Genomic DNA, 19,445 nt, shown 5'->3' on the forward strand with positions numbered 1-19,445 from the left:
TTCTCTCTCCAAAATATAGAGAGTAGAGTAGAATTGGGCCTTGGCACTCGCGGACTCGAGTCTCGATAGAACGATAGAACAAGAACGATAGAGCACAACAGATTCGTTTACCAACCCTTTTATCCATCTACTTTTCTACCCGTCTACCCATCTACCCGTACCAAAAAACCAATAACCTAGGCCCTAAAACCTAAAACCTAACACCACAATGGCGTCTACCACCACCACCAACAACAATGACCCCTCCCACTCCCAATCCCAACAGCAAACACAAGCCCAACAACCCGTAACATTCACCACATCCACACCGTACCCGCTCCCCTCGCAAAAATTCATGATCCCGCTGGGATGGAGACGGTATCAGCTCTCGCAGCTCGTTAACAAGGCGCTCGCGCTCGACCGTGGTGGTAATTACGATAATGCTGGTGGTGGCGCGAGACCTGTCCCATTCGACTTTTTAGTGCGAGGCGAGATTCTGAGAGGCAGTTTGGCGGAGTGGTGTAAGGAGAAGGGGGTTGGTGAGGTGGGTGTCTCTTTTTTTTGTTTTTGTTTTTTTTTGTGTTTTTTTTAAGAGAAAAAATAATGGATATCTGACGAACGGACTTTTTCCTTTTTATTTTCCTTCTCTCCTTCCTCCAAAATTCCAATCCCAATTACAACCCCAATGCACATGCACACCACGAAACACACCACGAAAAACCCCACGAAACGCCCCGCCATGAAAAACGCCATAAAAAACAACAAAAACAACAACACAGGAAGAAACGCTCGAGATCGAATACATCGAGTCTGTAATGCCTCCGCAGAAAATGTTCGAGTTCCCACATGAAGATTGGGTGTCTGCTGTGTCGTGTTATATCCCTGGGTGTGTGTGTGTTTTTTTTTTTCTTTGGTTTGTTTTGTTTTCTTTGCTATGCTCTGTAACTTCCAAACTCTTCTCAATTCCTAAATTCTAAATTCCAAATTGTACATACTAAAATCCTCATTCCTCAATTCTCAAAACGCAGGTTATTCCTAACGACATCGTACGACGGCCACCTCCGCGCGTTCGACTACGCGCATAATTTGGCGTTTGACCGCGCAGTGCATAGTGCGCCTGTTACTTCGCTGTGCGTCGTGCCGTTCCCCTCTCCCTCTCCCTCCTCCTCTAACATGGGAGAGGGAGGGGGAGAGGAAGGGGAGACGTATACGATCGCGACGGCGTCGCATGATGCGAGCGCGCAGATTCTAAGGGTTACACTACCTTCTCCCTCCTCCTCTTTCAACCTCAACGCGAAAGAGAAAGCCACAGCAAAAGGAAATGGAAATGGAAAAGCACAGTCACTAGCAACGCTGTACCTGCACACAGCGCCCATCGCGTCCGTCTCTGCGAACGCGCGGGGCACGCGGCTTATTACGGCGGGGTGGGACGGGCTTGTGGGTGTGTGGGCGTGGGATGGGGAGAGGGTTGCGAGGGATGAGGTGGATGTGCCTGTGCCGGTGTTTGGTGGGGTGGATGGTCGGGATCGGAAGAGGCGGAGGGTTGGTGCTGGTGCTGGTGGCGCAGGAGATGGGGATGGGGAAAGGGGGGAGGGGGATGGGGATGGGGGGATGGATGGGGGGAGGGGAAAGAGGAAGGCGCCGGCTAATGTTTTGAAGAGCCATGTTGGGAGAGTTTCGAAGGCGCTGTTTTTGGGTCTTGAGGAAGGTGAGGGGAGTGAGAAAGCTGTGAGCTGTGGGTTTGACTCGACGGTGCGTACGTGGGATGTCGAGTATGGTCTTTGTATTGCGACTATCGTGCGTATTGTCTTTATTTTTTCTTTCTGGAAATCAATCTAACATAGTTTTTTTCTTTAAAAAAAAACATTAGAACGCATCTGAAAAACCATTCCTCGATCTCAGCCCCCTCTCACACGCAGCACCTTCCTCGCCGCTCTCGTCCGTCCTTGCCGTATCGACGGATAGAACGATGTGCATGTACGATCTCCGATTGCCCTCCTCCTCCTCCTCCACATCCGCGCTGTCCTCCGCGGCTACAGCGACCTTCGTTCACCCTTCAACGCCCTCGTGCGTAGCATCAAGTGGTAGTGGGAGTGGGAGTGGGAGTGGGTATCAGGCGATAACGGGCGCGTATGATGGGGTTGTGAGGGTTTGGGATGTGCGGAGTGTCAAGGGCGCCGTGGCGTCGTTTAAAGTCGGCGAAGAGGGCAAGGGCAAAGGGAGGAAGGTGTTGAGTGTGGATTGGGCGCGTGGGCTTGTGGGTGTTGCGGGTGAGTTTGGGGTCGAGGTGTGGAGGGTTGGGGAGGATGGGGGTGTGGGTGGACGTGTCTAGTGTGCGGTTAGTGTGGGGAGGGGGAATAAAAAAGTATTTTAGTGTGGTTAATTGTGAGGCGTATGTGGATAATTAAGTAGATAGGTTGGATAGGTGGATGTATGCGCGATTTTTCGGTCGTTTTTGTCGTTTTTTTCTTTTTCTTGTCTTTTTCTTGACCTTTTCTTATGTGACAGTGTGAGTTGTAAGTTGTAAGGTATAGAATGTTACACCGGTGAGAGATCCTTTTCTTTCTTTCTTTCTTTCGTTCTTTTACACTTCAGCTTCACACCTGACCTGACCTGAGCGTAAATCGAGATCCGGAGAATTCAATCAAAGGCGCGCCGCGCATGTACCCAATTCTACTTTTTTTCTACTTCCTGTCTTCCTCTCTTTTCCTTTTGTTCCTTTTGTTCCTTTTGAACTTTTTTTTCGTAATGCTTCCTTTCTCTCAACCTTTTTTTTTTCTTTTTTTTGGTGAAGCTTTTCGTTCGTTTATTCTCTATATGATGAAGTGTACGATTTACGATGCGGAAGGTACGAGGTGAAAAGGAGGTGTGACGGCCACGAGCAGCACATTGACATAACGACATAACGACGGAGTCCATGTACATGTACATATGTGCGAATGGATACAGATTCCGTTCGCATTCGAGGATCGGCGAGCAGAGAGAGGGGAGGGGAGTGCTGTGCTGTGTTGTGTTTAGTGCGTCGTCGACTTTGAGCCGGCTGTTTCTTTGTCGGTGAACTCTTTGGCCCACTGCGGTTGGGTAGCGTAGCGTAGGGTTGGGGTTGGGTTGAGGGGCGGTTGTGTTACGTTGGGGTACGGGGCGGTATGTGGAGAGTTTAGGGCGAGGGCGAGGGCGAGGGCGAGGCGAGGCGAGGGGGTTGTGTGAGTGTGTAAATGTGTAAGTGGGTGGGGGGGTTGGGTATTCGGAGCGGAGTAAAGAGTAAGGAAAGCGGGATGTGGAATAACGAATAACGAGGAAGCCAAGCACAAAACACAAAGAAACACAGACACAAAAAACACAAATGCAAAAAAAAAAAATCAGCAACGAGAACCAGCGAACACATAGATAGAAGAAGAAGATGGGAAGATGGGAAGAAGGACGTACGAGCATGGAGGGGATCCAGCGGGTTGGTTCGGCGGTGCGTTTCTGTTGTGTTGGTATTTTGTGTTGTGTTGGTGTTGAGTTGGGTTTTGGGTTGGGTTGGGTTGTGTGTTGGTGTTGTGGATGGTAGGTGGGAAAATGGTTTGTATGGTGTATGGTGTATGATGTATCAAAGTTGGTGTTGGTGTTGGTGTTGGAGCGAGTGTGCGAGACGAGACGAGGCGAAGCGAAGACAGAAAGGAAAGGCGCGATATAAGCAAACCGAACACAGCGACAAAAAAAGAAAAGCAAACGACAAAAAAAAGAAAAGCAAAACGACAGAAAACGTAAAACATAAACCATAAAACACAAAACATAAAACGCACCTCGAGCTTCGCACTCGCGCTCCAGACAACAGCTACGACAGCGGTGATCCCGAGGGACGCGACGACAGTGTTGGACGCCCAGTTTGAGGGGCGGACCCACCAGCCTCCTGTTTGTGGAAGGGGGTGGTGGTTAGTGTTTGTTGTGGGTAGGGATGATAGGATAGAGAAAACGCACCAGCGGGTGACCAGACGTATTTCGGGTACGGGTATCGTGCGCCTCCTCCCTGTGTTTTTGCCGTTCCGTGAGTTGGTGGATTTCCGTGAGTTGGTGGATTCCGTTTCGTTTGGTGTGGGAGTCGATTTCGTTTCGTGATTGAGTGAGTGAGTGAGTCGATGGGAATAGTGTCGGTCGTTCGTAGATTGAGTTCGCAGATTTCGTTTCGTTTCGTTTCGTTCGTTCGTTTGTAAATTCGTTACATTCGTTTGTAGATTCCGTTCGTAGAATCCATCAGCTACAAATGCAAATCCAACCCAACCTGCACAAGTCCAACACGCACCATTTTATAATATAATTCTATCCGTGTCGGGTGGTGAGGAATGAGGAAAGGATTCGAATCAAGTGCAACACGGACGGTGACGGTGACGAGCGGAATCGACGCGTTAGCTAACCCCATATTCCATATTATGTAATACCTTATTTCTTTTTATTTAAGTATTACCCAATTAATTAATTAGTTTGTAGAGTGAAAAACATGTGACATTGCCCTTTGCACTCTATCGCCGATTCCCGAATCCCCTTGCCGGGTGGGGCTCGTGTCTTTCTTCCGTCTGGCTTTCTTGCTTTCTGGCTTTTCGACTGCTGTGTCTTTTCTCCAACCTCCAACCTCCAACCTCGATATTCGACACGACGTTCGAGCACTTTTCGAGTTTGTTAGGGTGTTGAGATACACTGGACTAATTCTCATACATCATATCTGGACGAGCGTTTGATTGCGACGACTCACGAGCGTGTCTTGTCTCTTTCTTCTACTAGAGTGTAAAGTGTAAAGTAAAGTGAAGAGCGCAGAAGATAGAAGATAGAAGATATCGACACGACACAGGCTCGAATACCACCACCACCGCACACACCAAAAATGCCCTCTCCGCCATCAGATCCACCCCTCCTCCCCCTCCTCCCCCCTCTCTCTCTCCCACAACCACTAACACATATCAAACCCCCAACGCAAATCCAACTACCAACACCAACCCAAAATCAATCCCAATCCCTCCTCCGCACATTCACCACCTCCGCCCTCAAAACAACCACCATCCTCGGCGGGCTCTACGCCGCGCGCGGGTTCATGCGCGCGCGGCTTGAGGAGGTTAGGGAGAAGATGGAGGGCGAGGAACGGGCGAGAGATGTGTGAGTGTTTCTTTTTTTTTTTTTTTGTTCTTGGTTTTTTTTGGCTCTCTTGTTTTTTTTTTCGGTTTTGGGTTTTTGGTTTTTGGTTTTTGGTTTTTGTGGGTATTGGAGGTTTTGGAGGTTTGGAGGTGTACCTTTTTGGTTGGAGTCTTTTCGGAGTGTTTTCCGAGTCGTTTTGGAGTTCTGAAATTTCCGAGCGTGCTTCGAGACCTCAGACCTCGAAATCTCGAAACCGCAGTTCAGCTCAGGAGCAGCGGGCGGCTGCACGGCTGCGTATCGCGTGTTTCGTATCGCGTGTTTCGTGTTTCGTATCTCGTATCTCGTGTCTCTGGTGTGGACAGATTCCAGTGTCGGAGGATCTATTCCATGCATTGATCTTGCAGGGTACTTTGCACGAATACGAACACGAGCACGAGCACGAGAACGAGAACGGTTTTTGTTTTTGTTCTGGTTCTTGTTCGTTAGGGGTGTATCCTCGCCTTCACCTTTGCGCTGGATCATATTGGCCATACGACAACGAGCACTAGCCACGAGATATACTAGTAGGAGTAGGAGATGGATAGGAAGCATGATTGGATTGGATTCGATGGACTTTGCTCCTTCATCCCATTTATTCATTTCATCGCATCCCATTTTATTCTTCTCTATCTCCTTTTCTACTCTATCTCTATCTCTATCTCTATCTCTATCTCTAATTTTCCAAACACAACTAACACCTCTTTCCTTTCCCCCCTTTCCCTACACTAATTAACTCGCAAATTCGCAACGACCTACAAGCCTCCGCACGCGGTTCACCCAAACACACGAAGACACCGCATACACCATCCTCGCGCTGCTCCCGACGCTGTCGGAGCAGGTTATGTGTGCGATGGATGTGGATGGGGTGACGCGGGAGTTGCAGGCGCGGTCGCGCGGGCGGGCGGGGGCGGGAGCGGGTGGGATGGCAGGTAGGGAGCACCAGCAGGTGTTGGGGAATCAGAACGTGGATCAGAATCAGAATCAGAATGGGAATGGGACAGCACAAGCACAAGCACAAGCGAAAGAGAGGAATGAGAGGAATGTGTACCCGCCTGGTCCTGCACCATACCCTTCCACTTCCACCTCTGCACCATCCACCACAACATCCACATCCACCACAACATCCACAACAGGCTCGGCTCCAGCCTCATCAACAGGCTCGTCAAACGCCTCACGCACGTCTTCACCCGCACCAGCACAAGCACAAGCGCCCGGACAGTTCACACTCTCGCCGCGCGCGCCTGTGTTCGTGCCGCGCGCCGCCGCCGCGTCGTCGTTGTCGCGATCGCAGTCGAATGTGCATTCGGCGTCGTCTTCGTACCGCGGGTCGCCTGTGTCCTCGCACTCGCCGTCCCTTTCGCTTTCGCTTTCGGGGACGGAGTCGGAGTCTATCTCCGTCTCGCACGATACGAGGGATACAAGAGAAACGGAGACGGACAGGGATACAGCGGAGATATCGATATCGTCGTCGTTTGTGTCGGAGAGCGGGTCTGTGAGTCGGAGTTGGGTCGTTGAAGGTTCGCGTTCAGGTGAGGGTGAGGGTGAGGGTGAGGGTGAGGGTGAGGGTGAGGGTGTGGGTGTGGGTTCGGAACACGCCGGTGCAGGTGGAAGAGCGCGATCGCCTGCTTTGAGCTCTGTTTCTGGGATCGGGATGGTGCGTCCTTTACTTTTGCTTCCGATTCCGATTATTGGTTGGAATTTTGTCTGATTGAGAAACTGTGTGTGGGGGGGTGGTATGCATTTGTAGGCGGAGAGTGTGATTAGTGTGTATACGAATACTGATGCGGATGCTTTTGCTGTTGCTGTTGCTGGAGCGGGAGCGGGAGCGGGAACATCAGGATCGGGAGGAATGAGAACGAATGTAGGAGCGGGAGAAGGAGTAGGAGGGCAGGTGGATGTGAGGAGTAAAGCTGAATTGTGGAATGAAGTTAAAATGCTGAGTACGTCCCATTTACCATCCCTTCCCCTACCTCTATGCACTCAAACTAACCAACTCTCCTCTCTCTCTCTCTCCTTCCACCAAAAAATAACAAACAAAACACACAAACACAGCACTAACAAGAACACTCACATCGCTCTACACAACCACGCTCCTCTGCCTACTCACCACAACCCAACTGACACTCCTCGCACGCGCGAGGTATGTATGTGCGATTCGCGCGCTGGAGAGGGAGGAGGCGAGGAGGGAGAGGGTGGAGGGGATGGTTCCGGGAGTTGTGGGGTTGGTGCTGGGTGGGATTTTGGGGGCGAGTGGGTTGGGGGGTGTTTTTGGTGGGGGAGGAGGGGAAGAAGGGTTTGAGAAGCTTTTGAGGCAGTTGGAGAGTGGTGTTTTTGATGATGAGGATGAGGAGGAGGAGGATGGGGAAGGAAGCGAGGAGGAGGAGGAGGATGGATGGGGGTTCGGATGGGGCGCGCGCGCGCGCGCTTCGTCGTCTTTTCAGTCTAAAATCAACCCCGTATCCAAGTCCCGAGCGAACGCCAAATCCCAACACAGAATCCAATCCAAAGCGAAATCCAAATCCAAAGCTAAATCGACATCGAAAAATCACCCCAAACCCCCGCAAATTTGGACAGACGAGATATCAGAAGAGGCAGAGAGCAAGTATCTGACGCTTAGCTGGTGGTTGTTGCATGTTGGCTGGAAGGATGTGGCTGAGCGTGTGAGGAGGGGTGTTGAGGAGGTGTTTGATGGGTATGTTGTGTTTTTTTTACTCTCTTTTTTCTTTGTTTTCTTTTTTCTTTGTTTTCTCTTTGGATGCCTCTTTTTTTCTTTGGATGCCTACTTTTTTTCTTTGCTTTTTTTTTCTCTTTGAATGTCCAAGACAAATCTGATCACTGACACTGACCTAAACCCACACAGCGTCTCGCTTAAAACGAAGCTCTCAGCAGCGGACCTGCACCGCCTTATCGCGGACGTGCGTAGACGCGTCGAATATGAGATCACATTTGAAGGAAACGAGAAAAAGTCGAGGTACGCGTTTTTGGCTATTTTTAGGTTTTGCTATTTTTTTCGAGGTTACTGACGTCATTATCTTTCTTTCATTTCTTTTCTTCTCTCTCTCTCTCTTATACAGCTTCGTCTCATCGCTCCTCCCGCCTACGCCCGAGACGATCCACCACGTGCTGCTCCAGGGGGGCTTTACACCCGCACCCGCACCCGCGTTGGAGCGTACATCGTCCTCATTGTCGCCTTATCCCCCAAGCCGCGCTGAAATCGAATTTGACATCGCCGACAGAGGGCACGGGCACGGAGAAAGAGAAGGAGAAGGAGACGGAGAAGGAGAAGGCTACGACGCCTCGCCCTTTGAAGATCCGCTCGGGAAGCATATTGATGTGGACGGCGAGTACGAGGCGAGGTTTGGGAGGCGGGTTGTACTGCGCGAGCGGGAGGATGAGGAGGTGGGCAGTGAGGTGGGCAGGGGCAGGGATGGGTATGGGGATGAAAAGGGGTATGGGGATGAAAAGGGGTATGGGAGGGACAGGAAGCTCTCGGACGCAGCGACGACGGTGTCGACGTCGCTCTCGTCGTCGCAGCTTTCGCACGTGTTTGTGGATTCGCCTGCGGTTGCTGTGTCGAGTTATCAGCCTCATCCATCCTCCTCCGTCCACCCATCCTCATCATTCCACCCTACCCACCCCTCGCACCCCTCGCACCCTACCCCTTCCTCTTCCTTCCACCCCTCGCACCCAACCCTAACCAACCAAACCCAACCCCTCCAACACACATACCTCCCCCCTCCACCACCACCACCACACACATACACACCCGTGCTGGACCCACCCGCGTTCGCGGCGCTCGTGGAGGAGACGAGGGGGATATTGGCGAGTGCGGATTTCGGGGTTGTGTTTGAGGCGTGTGTGGATGAGGCGGTGCGGGTGTTGATGGGAAGTGGGGGGGTGTTTGGGCGGGGTGGTGCGGGTGGTGGTGGAGGTGCGGGTGGTGGTGCTGGTGGTGTTGGTGGTGGTGGAAGTGGGGATAAGGGAGGGGACAAAGGTGGAGAGGGGAAGGGAAAGGGAGGGGATAAGGAAGGAGAGGGAGAGGAAGAGGAGAGGGTAAGACTTGCGGGGATGTTACCTGCCCTTGCGAGATGGAGCCAGGTTGCGATGGAGGGGTTGCCTAATGAGTTGGTTGATGTGAGTTTTTTCTCTCTTTTTTGTTTTTTTTCTCTCTTTCTTTCTTTCTCTCTCCTCTCTCTTGTTCTTCATATTCTGTCCTATTTTCTCTCTCCCGTTCTTCATATTCTCTCCTATTCTCTTATATTCTCTCTCTCTCTTTTTTTTTTCTCTTCTCGCGTTTATATTTCTTCTTTATTTCTCTCTCTCTCTCTGTTTTCAATTTCTATGGTTTTCCGATTGATTTACTAACGATTTCCTCCCCTCCCCTTTCCCTTTCCTTCTTTCCGTCTTTCCGTCTTTTCCTCTCTCGCATTCTACGCGACGCGATACGACGCGATACGATACTTCTGCGCGATACTATGCGACACGATACCATACCACTACCGATAACCGATACAACAACGATACCGATACCAATAACCGATACAACACCGATACGACACCGATACGACACACAGAAAATCCTCAACATGCGCCAAGTCGAGTGTCTTTCTGCGATCGTGTTTGGGAGGTTTGAAGAGCGGTTTGTGGATATTTGATGGTTGAGGGTTGAGGTTTGGGGTTTGAGGTTGTGATGTTGGATGTTTGGGGTGGTGTGATTGGGATTGGGATTGAATAGTGAAAAAAAGTTACTGGGAAGGGTTAATATCAGACGGAAGAATGTCGTCGTGTGTAATGGGCGTTTTTGTTGATTGCTTCAGTTTTTCAGTTTTTCAGTTTTTTCAATTTTTCAGTTATAATTTTAGGTTCTTTTAGTTTTAGGACTAGGTTTAGTTTTGGTTCAAAAGTGAGGTGAGGAGAGCTGAGGAGGGAAGAAAGGAGACGAGAAGAGAAGAGAAAGGAGAGGGTGGTGGTTAATCCGAGATCATAATTATAATTTATCTTTTCGTTTTCGCTTTCGTTTTCATTTTCGTTGTCGTTGGGTTTTCGTTGGGTATTCGGTGGGTTTTCGTTGGGTTTTGATTTCTTTTATTCTTCGAGAATTTAAACTTGAACGTTGAACGTTAAACATTGAACCGTCACGGGTCGCGCTTTGTTAAGCCTTAAAGTTCGTTTGTTCACATGCTAGTAGTGAGATGACAGGATATTGTAGAAATCCAGACCTAAGTAGATATGGTTAATGCCACTCAGTCACGAATAGTTGGACTATATTAATAACTGTACCTAAGTAGATATGGTTAATGCCACTATGGTACAGTAAGTAAATGTGTGAATATGAGAAGAAAAGGATCTCACCTCAGTCACGAATAGTTGGACTGAGGTGTAGAGTAACTACTGTACGGCCTATATACTATGCTGCGTTACAATGGCCGTTTGTGTATACTACAAAATGAGATGATAAAGGGGGAGACACGTGCGGTGGATTTTAACAGATATGTGTATCAAAAATATGAAAGCTTGAAAAGCCACTAAAGACAATCGTGGGGGATACATGCAGCGCAGAAATGTGCTAGATATGTACAAGACTGGGGAGGACAGACTCGTGGGGGAAGAAGAAGAACAACTTGGGCAGAGGCATTACATGCCACTGCGATATTAATCTACCTTGAACTTCAAGTCGAGACTCAGGAAAGTCGTTGAATTAAATCTCAGACACCATTGCGAGATCTCTTATTAGCACCTTTATTGGCTCCTCCTGCACCACGGTTGGGATTTTCTTCAGATCCTCGTTTACGTTTAGCCTTAACTTTAGAGGGGCGGAACAAATACTCCCTCGGAGGAATTGTCGCATGTGTCGAGGGCTGTGGAGCCGAGGTTTCCGGAGCTGCGTCGGCTGGGGTGTCGGTTTGAGTGGATATGATAGGGTCAGGGAGAGGGAGTACATATTGGCGCCATGTCTTAGGCTCCAGAGTTTGAACGGATTCAAGAAATTCACCAAAGTTGATATGAGCTCTGGCGTACGAGGCGTGATTGTATATTTGTTCCTTCCGCTCGCGGGTAAGATAAAAAGACATTAAAGCTGTTTGGCTCAGTTCTAGACTTTCGACGAGACCTTCCAGATGATTGGGCGTGAAGCCCATGATTTGTTGTTCGATGGTGCTATCAAGATCGAAGCATCTCTTTCGCTCTGCCGACAAAAGGAGCAGATTTTGAAAGACGCTGGATATCCACCGCTCGGCTTTTCCTACGTCAAGAATGCGACGACCTTCCCAGTATTCGAGGGGTTGAATAAAGACGCGAGAGACTATGAGATAGAGAATGAGCCACCACACCGACTCTAAATCGTGTTGGAAGTTATGAGTGACAATGTCATTTTTTGCAGCTTTTACAGCACGGCGTCTGCCTCTGGAGGCAATATAATCAACATCATCTTCGGGTTGCTCTAGTCCTTTCCTATAAAAGTATTCTTGCTTGAAAATCTCGATAGGCATGAAAAAGGGCGTGCCCTGGTAGCAAGATATTAGATTTGTAAGGCCGGATCTTAGTATTACTTGAAATGCTCACAGTTTTCGGATCAGCAGCAGCTTCGTCAGGACGTTGGAACGGCCTCGCATACTCAAGGTCCGTGAGCTTTGCCTGCCAAATCTTTGAAGGTTGCGAATCAGAGCCTTCTTTTTTGCAGGCTAGGATATTGCCGTCGCTGATATCTCGGTGAACCCAACCAGCACAGTACATAAGTTGCAGCGCTGTAATCAAAAGCCAAAAAATAAGTGTTTGCCTGTAGACTGTGGTCATTTGATAAATACTGACCGATATGAATGTCCTGAATAACATCCATCGCATCTCCAAGCGTTGGCAATGATCCTATGGGCAGACAAATCTCCTCAAACACAACGCGATACTGCTTCCTCGGCACGTAATATTGCTCAACATCTGATTTTCTCCGTGCATGATTTGCTTGGTCATAAATTCTTATAGGGTCGAAAAGGCCTTGTATGCGGCGCGATTCAGGTGCGATTACCTTTGACCGTTCGCCGTCATAGTCGTCTGCGATAGTGAGGAAAAGTCGTTGATAGTCTCGGGATCGAATAAGCTCCCTTCGCTCCTCCCAGATGATTTTGAGGTCAGGATGCTCAGGCGCCTTCTCGTCGCCGAATTTATTGATCGATTCGAAAATTGCCTCTTGAATTTGCCGTTCCGATTGGGCATTATGGTTGAGCCAGACATCCTTCAGGACTTGCAGGGCGCCAGGCATTGCTTTTCCGGTTGTTGGATTGTATCGCTCAACGGTCCATACTCGAGGCATTCGCCGAGAGATCTTGTTGAAGCGATAGCCAGAGAGTATCGTCACAGTGCGGTAGAAACGAGAATCGTCTGCAACGTTCGAGGTTGGGTTGGAATGGCGAATTCGAAAGATGTATTGGCCGTCGACTTGGCGTTGCACCATTGGATCGTATCCCAGCTGCTCTTCAGTTGCGAAGAGAAAAAACATAAAGATTTGGACAAGTCTTTCTGGATCCTGTGGGGTTTGATGTTCAGCGTTCAGCCTTTGGTGGGGAAAAAGTGTGAATGTTTACCTTGACGAAGCTGAATGGTTGAGAAACCGCGGAGTGGGACCGACAATGATACCAGAGCACTACCTGGTCTGCGTTAAAAGTCATCTACATCCGAGTGAGAATTGGATAATGCACGAAAATATATTGAGACGCACTCCATATGCAAACATGCGTCGGACATCGTCGTTCATGATCTGAACATTGGCGTACAGCACTTTTTCCATATTCTACAGAATTGTGAGGCTTGAGTCAGTGGGTTCAGCTAATAGCTTGGAGAAAATATACTTACATCCAGTCGTTGTTCATTGTTGACGTTGACTTTTTGTTCAATGGGTACAGCCGTTCCCCAGGCACTGAAGGAATTATCTTGATTGAATGCGAAACATGCATCCACTTGATTCGATTCATTTGTACCAGAGCTGATAGAGGACTGTAGGACACTTCGGTAGTTGAATTTATTGCGTATGGGGGTCGGCCCTGCGAGGCCAGGCTGGCGCTGGTACACATAGTTTCCAATGTGTTTAGCGATACTGGCCAGCGGTGCATACACTTCCATTTCATTTTTCTTGCCTAGGATGTCGTTGGCAATAAAATGGGTGTCGGTGAACTCAGAAAGTACAAGTTGAGATTTGTTCATGGATGCCACGCCCGATGGAATCAGATGCTTCTGTATGCATCTCGTAACGTTGTTTTTGTCTGGCACAAAAGCAAAGTAATGCGACATAAAGTCGTCGATGCTGCAAGTAGCAAACTCTCCGTCCATTTCGTAAGCCATGGCAGGGCACAAACTGCGTATCCAGTTATGTCGTGCGAGGTGCCAATGAGGGACTGAAAAGAGTCAGAAATATATACAAATCATGGGGAGTTACGAAAAACTCACTCGCGTCGCCGACGGAAAGAAAGCTGAAAGTATGTGTCGTGTAATAATCAAGAAATAGAGTGCCCTTACGGCAAAGCGACGTGATAAACTTTCGTATTAGTAGGAGAAGGCACCGGGTGTGGTAGAAGGACGAGAACAACTCATTGGTTAGTGTGAATCAAGTTGAAAAAATGTAAAACTCGGCTCACAATGATATACAGGACCTGGAGCACCCAGGAGTGCACCTACCACCAACGTGAAGGCTCCCAGTTGGTTTGCGTTAAGCGAGACGTGCCTCACACCGTGAGAATAGCTTATTTGATGGGATGTGAGCACGTGGTCGTTCAACCTCACGTGTTCCCATTTTTCATGATTGTTGTCGACTTGCTCTCCAAATTCAACCAGCTTTTTCCCCCACCACCGCCGACCGCGATTGGTCTCTTAAACCTCCAAAGAGTGTATATCTGAGCCTACGAAGCTCTATAGAGCTCATATTTGTGACCTATCTCGATCCCCAAACTTCGCTTGTGGAAGGGTACCTACTTCTTCTACTTATTGTGATTTCCATTGTTTTACTATCTCCGTTCAAGTTTTGACCTGGAGTGATCTGAACGGCGGCTAACTTTGCCTCCTCGCTGGGTATTGGCGCCATGGACAATCAATTTCAATTGTATCGTTTCCCTTCCCATTTACCAGGCGTCATTTAGTGCTTAGTTTCTCCACTCTTGCCGACGAGAAAAGATGATATATATCTGTGAACTATATCCAGTCTGAATTGACGGTGAATACTGGCATAGGAAAGTCTTGTAGTCTTGAAGTTTTGATATGTCTGGAACATTGGCATTGGTCTTTAAATATTAAAACTTAACATTGACCGTTGACCGTTAACGTGGGATTCAGGACTGACAGGACAGGCGTTCAGATAATACATATATTTATGCCAAATCGGACAGAGAATCGTTCATTTAACCTGGAGCTGGAGACGTGGGTTTTCCAATATGGATATGGGAAATGGGGATGCAACCACGCTTTTCACGGCGTGCGTGGGTATGCTGAGAAAGTTTATTTCACTTTTTATAAAATGCTTCCTGCCTTCTTTTCTTTCTCCAAGTTAACTTAGATTGGGAGAGTGTTCGAACTTCGGACGAGAGGTTGTTGTCTGTCTGAACATATATGTATATTCAACGACAGAGGGGGGAAGTAGCAATGTAGCATTGGGTATACCAAATAGAACTAGACCTAGAATGTACAACGCGATTGCGAACACAAACGCAGCGGGAGCGAAATGAAAAAACGAAAAGGAACAAAGAGAAATAGAGATCGCAAAGGAGCAAAAGCCAAAGAATCACAATCAAGGGTAGGTTGTGATCTGGAGAGGAAAGAATGATATGGTGTGGTGAGTTCAGGCGGTGTGATGTGGTGCTATAGGGAAGTGAGGAGGGCGACGGGATGGTAGGTAAGGATAAGGAAACAGAAACGAATACGAATATGGATAACGATACGTATAAAGATACGGATACGGGTGCGGGATATGAGATACGGATAAGGTGAAGTCGGCGTGTCCGGAAACGATGTGAATTCTTTTTGAAAAGTGGAATGTAACCATCATGATCATGCATGGTACACGATACACGACAAGCGGACGCCGGATACTCGAGGGCGGAAGACGAGGCACATCATGATGTAACACGACACGACACGGCACGAATACGATAAGTTACGAAGGGGTTATTTGGCGAATAGATACCGGGACCGAGACCGAGAAAATGAATGTGAGGGAGCTTGAATCACAGGACCGACCGATAAGACGCGAACACACCGAACGCGCTACAACTCTAACGTCAACACCGCAACGCCGTCACCACCGACAACTCTAATTTCACGTCCATATTCAAGTTCAAGTTCGAGCTCATAGGGCAAGGAGCGCGGTGAGACCTGCAGCGAACAGGCCGAACAGGGTGTTGGCGTTTGCGCCGTGCGAGGAGAGCGCGGCGGAGCTGGGCGAGGAGTTTGCGCCGGATGCGCTGGTCGACGCCGACGAGGAGGAAGATGAGGAGGAGGAAGAACTGCCGGACGTGGACGACGAAGAAGGCGCGGTGCTCGTCTCGGACGCAAACGTCGAAGTCAGCGTAACACCCTGCAATCAACACCAAAACCAGCATCATCAGCATTCAAGAACAAGAAAAACAAGCAAAGCGGGTAGCACGCACAACTTTAAGGCACAAGCTCCGCGAGAACGCTAGCGCATCATCGAGGTCCTGGCCGGAGCACGCATTTTGTATGCACGTCGTCGTGCTGCTCACAAATGCCTTGTTCGTGCAGAGGCAGTGGGTATCTGTCACGGTGACGCAGTCGCCCAGGTCGGGGTTCGCGACGCATGGCAGGGCGCAGGCTACGTAGTGGTGCACGGAATAGATTGGTCGGTGCAGAGGCGGTGGTGGGAGTGGAGGTAGACGTTAGACACAGAGCGCACGGGAAAGGACAGAAAGAATACGCACTTGGATAGTTGCTCTGCCGCGCAAGGAGGTTGGCGTGGACGCCCGTCGTGGACGCTGCAACAGCAACAGTGGCCACGAGAGTGGAGAAACGCATGATATCAACAGCGAGGAATAGCAGCGAAGCGTTTGACGAAGGCGATGGGAAAAAGGATAAAAGCAACGCAAAAAATATTCAACACGCTGCTCGCACTTTATATGACCGACCTCGGGGGTGCTCACGATAGGACGCGATGGGTGGGACTGAGATATAAACAGATTTATATAAACCCAGGGTGTGTGTGGGTGTACCCTTATAGCATCCATACGGTACCTGATCAGAAGTCCCGTCTTGGTTCTTGATGATGGGAAAGATTGCGATTTCACCGATGGCCAACACACCCATACAGTCCACACCACACTCCAGCCAAACGGTGCCGAGTTCTGGTCAGAAAAATCCTTGTTTGATGGCGGAGTGACAGTGCTCTCACGCAAACGAGGAGTAAGATGCAAAGTTGGGAGACCTCTCTTACAGGCAGAATGACCATGGCCAAGAACGTCCAGAACCATAGCAGACCCAGCATAGAAGCCTCATGCCGCGTCGCTCGCGGAGGAGCGTGCTCCATATGGTATCAGCATTGTGCTGTTGAACTCGTGAAAGGCGTCTCTGGGGAAAGGGGAACAGGGAACGGAGGCGTAGAAACAGTGATACGCCAAGGGTTTCAACCTTGTAAAAAAGTGAAGGGGAGGATTGGGGTGTATGTAATTTCCAGGTCTGTTCGACAGAAAAGATCAACGGTGATCATGATGCAATTTAGAGGAGTTGGGAAATGATTGAGAAATGCGATGCGTATCAGTGGATATCATTGGTGGCGTTTATTGGATCGCTGACGGCTGAAGGGAAAATCAACATGTGTATCTCATAGAAGCTTAGAGCAATGTCAAGCGTTATCTGCACATACCGAAGGTAAAACGTTGTTGGCTTGCACGGAAATTCGAATAGGTTCTAAGTTCAAGGTGAACGCTGGACGTTGCTGGACGACGCAAGAAGTTCGGGCGATGTGAAAATTCCCGGCGGTTCGGCTATGGTTTCGATGAAGCCGGAGTTATGTAATTCGCACCCCTAAACGCTCTTGTAGGCGCCGTAACCTCTACCATTGCGAAAACGATTGCAAATATAGTCAAAATAGAACATTGTTAAGTATGCCACTGAAACGAAGTAGGTAGTGAGGTAGGGGGTATATGCAAAGGAAAACAAGCCGACCAACATGATGTGGGTATCCCGAAAGCAACGAAAACATTACGATCCTTACTAAAAGTACGATTTCTACAAACAATCCGAGTCTTCGGTGTCCAAATCAGCTCTGTGACACTCGTCCTTAAATGGTGCGTAGTATGCCTGCCGTAGGTTGAGGATGAGTCGTGGTCCAGCAATTCCAGGCCAGAATACGCAGATGAGGTAAACAATTTGAAAGATCGGGCCGAACTAGCAATGGAAGAGCGCCTTAAGTCTTCCGCAGAGTACTTGAAATGTAAATCGTACTTACGGGCGCGCGTAGCAGGAGAACGAGGCACGCGAATAGTATCACCAGAGTTCTAGCAAAATAAAATGAGAAATTAATGGTTGAGACAAGAGAAAAGACGTACACGAACGGGATCATGATACTGTCCCGAAATAGAATACTAGCGAGTGAGCGACGACCCCGGAATGACCACGATATCCTCCTCTGTGCTTGGTAAAAGTGAAATCCTCGCGAAATGGTCAAGCACAGTAGAGTTAGTTCAAGTGCAATTATTGGGATGGTTTCGGCGTAAAGATAATTATACCCCGGGGATGTGATGCATATGTGAATACCAGGGATGGGATCCGGCACATCTGAAAAAAGTCTTATTAGTTTCCTTAAGAGCGAGCATGTAGACTTACTTACTATTGGCTGACACGTCATATATTATCTTTACCACGAAGAGTATGATCATTTCAAGAACACAACTAGTTGCCAGAAAAACGACAATTTTCCGACTATGATGATACATGCACAATATGCGGCATACCATGATACCTTCAAACAAAACATTAGCGCAGGAACCAAACCAAAAGAAATGTCTTAAAAATACCGTGCATGGAAACGAAAGGAATGACTGCAATGTATGTTTCCGCATCAAAAAAGAGTTCCGATTTACCGCCTGTTGAACGGGGATGATTCGTTCAATGGTCAAACAGATGTACAAACTCGGCCTTACAGCTGCGCAAAATGGAATGTACATGTTAGGTCAAAATTGCTAAAGAAGCGTAGTTTTTGTTCTTGGCAGAACAAAGCTCACCTCTGTCCGCCGGAGGGAAGTGAATGAACAACTGAATAAGTACATCAAAGTAGACATAAAATATTGAAAAGTTTGTACCTTTACTGAGTATAATGAATGTCCCGAAATAGCTTTGTGCGACGTTAATAATGAGACACTTCTTTTGAGGAACAGTCTTTTGCTGCATACCAAATGCGTAGAAGCAATATCTTATAACAAGAGCGGCTCTTTCAGTCGATGATAGCAGAGAAGGCTGTCTGTCTCTCACATTTGATTACAAAGGCCCATATAACGAGTCTAGTGGGAGATGCCGTACGTCAGCCAATTGAAACCAAACCTTACAGAGCGATTGCTTACAATCACAAAAAGAACTTTAGGGATATTCCAACCGGCTTTGCGTCTCTAAAGTCCGCATCATATCAGCGCTGCATAGCACCTGAGAGACAGCTTGAAAACTTACCCAAATTAGGTCTACCTATTGATGAGACGTCCAGAATTTTAATATCACAAGTGCCCGCCTAGTCAAGCGCTTTTTCACGCGGCCAATGGAGTTGAAAAACGAACCTCGTCCGAAAATGTGGCAACTGGTGTAGAAAAAACAGTTTATGATAAACTTAACTCCAGCGCACAACTTCGAGGACAGAAGAGACGTACTTTGTTCATAAAGATGACAGGTTAAGGTTGCCGCTGAATGTGTCACCTGGCGCTCAGAGCTGACCTTGGCATACGAGACTACTGACGTACCTGCCACATACCCGTGCGCCTGGCTTCGCAACAGCAACGTCGTCGTCTTGCTATCCATCTTCCAAGGTTGTAGTCACGAGGGATGGAAGGAGAAGAGTCAACCCGCAGGCGCTGCTGAAGGCATCAACAGGCGCGTCGTACGAGTGGGGGATACCGACGGCACCATTTCGTTTGTGGTATCCTATTAATATAGGAGTCGGCAATCTGGTGCTCAACCCTGGAGGATAACGTGAAGGCGAGGTTTGCGACTAGCCGACGGTGATGTGCTTTTACGTAGAATCGAAGAACGGCGTCCGTGTATGCACGCTAAATTGAACAGGCCGAATTGCAAAAAAAAAATGTATCGAGCTGTTTAGGAGTGGGAACGCGATTAGGGTGCCAATGTAC

The 19,445-nt window shown here is 48.6% G+C and overlaps 5 protein-coding genes across 5 annotated transcripts; 2 read left to right on the forward strand and 3 right to left on the reverse strand.

The window, feature by feature from the left end:
• Positions 1-208: 208 nt before the first annotated feature.
• JR316_0012977 (Ribosome biogenesis protein YTM1) lies at positions 209-2,311 on the forward strand (the record flags this gene model as incomplete). The annotated part of the gene is made up of 4 exons (XM_047898593.1): positions 209-523; positions 759-865; positions 1,008-1,776; positions 1,850-2,311. 4 exons carry the CDS (start codon positions 209-211, stop codon positions 2,309-2,311), a joined length of 1,653 nt encoding a protein of 550 aa, XP_047742141.1.
• A 2,529-nt stretch (positions 2,312-4,840) lies between these two features.
• On the forward strand, positions 4,841-9,782 carry JR316_0012978 (Peroxisomal biogenesis factor 3; the record flags this gene model as incomplete). The annotated part of the gene is made up of 8 exons (XM_047898594.1): positions 4,841-5,109; positions 5,258-5,541; positions 5,919-6,619; positions 6,875-7,067; positions 7,180-7,819; positions 7,988-8,098; positions 8,202-9,261; positions 9,702-9,782. 8 exons carry the CDS (start codon positions 4,841-4,843, stop codon positions 9,780-9,782), a joined length of 3,339 nt encoding a protein of 1,112 aa, XP_047742142.1.
• A 1,050-nt stretch (positions 9,783-10,832) lies between these two features.
• On the reverse strand, positions 10,833-13,455 carry JR316_0012979 (uncharacterized protein; the record flags this gene model as incomplete). Its single annotated transcript, XM_047898595.1, has 6 exons — positions 10,833-11,630; positions 11,689-11,870; positions 11,935-12,643; positions 12,702-12,785; positions 12,836-12,907; positions 12,970-13,455. The coding sequence occupies 6 exons, from the start codon at positions 13,453-13,455 to the stop codon at positions 10,833-10,835; spliced, it is 2,331 nt and encodes a 776-aa protein (XP_047742143.1).
• A 1,993-nt stretch (positions 13,456-15,448) lies between these two features.
• Positions 15,449-16,131, reverse strand: JR316_0012980 (uncharacterized protein; the record flags this gene model as incomplete). Its single annotated transcript, XM_047898596.1, has 3 exons — positions 15,449-15,676; positions 15,750-15,931; positions 16,038-16,131. The coding sequence occupies 3 exons, from the start codon at positions 16,129-16,131 to the stop codon at positions 15,449-15,451; spliced, it is 504 nt and encodes a 167-aa protein (XP_047742144.1).
• A 1,209-nt stretch (positions 16,132-17,340) lies between these two features.
• On the reverse strand, positions 17,341-19,116 carry JR316_0012981 (uncharacterized protein; the record flags this gene model as incomplete). Its single annotated transcript, XM_047898597.1, has 11 exons — positions 17,341-17,499; positions 17,561-17,609; positions 17,661-17,889; positions 17,942-17,966; positions 18,066-18,073; positions 18,129-18,197; positions 18,336-18,495; positions 18,672-18,716; positions 18,775-18,789; positions 18,879-18,898; positions 18,969-19,116. 11 exons carry the CDS (start codon positions 19,114-19,116, stop codon positions 17,341-17,343), a joined length of 927 nt encoding a protein of 308 aa, XP_047742145.1.
• Between the last annotated feature and the right edge of the window lie 329 nt (positions 19,117-19,445).

This window comes from Psilocybe cubensis, chromosome 13, assembly GCF_017499595.1.
Source record: "Psilocybe cubensis strain MGC-MH-2018 chromosome 13, whole genome shotgun sequence".
In the NCBI taxonomy this organism is placed as follows: domain Eukaryota; kingdom Fungi; phylum Basidiomycota; class Agaricomycetes; order Agaricales; family Agrocybaceae; genus Psilocybe; species Psilocybe cubensis.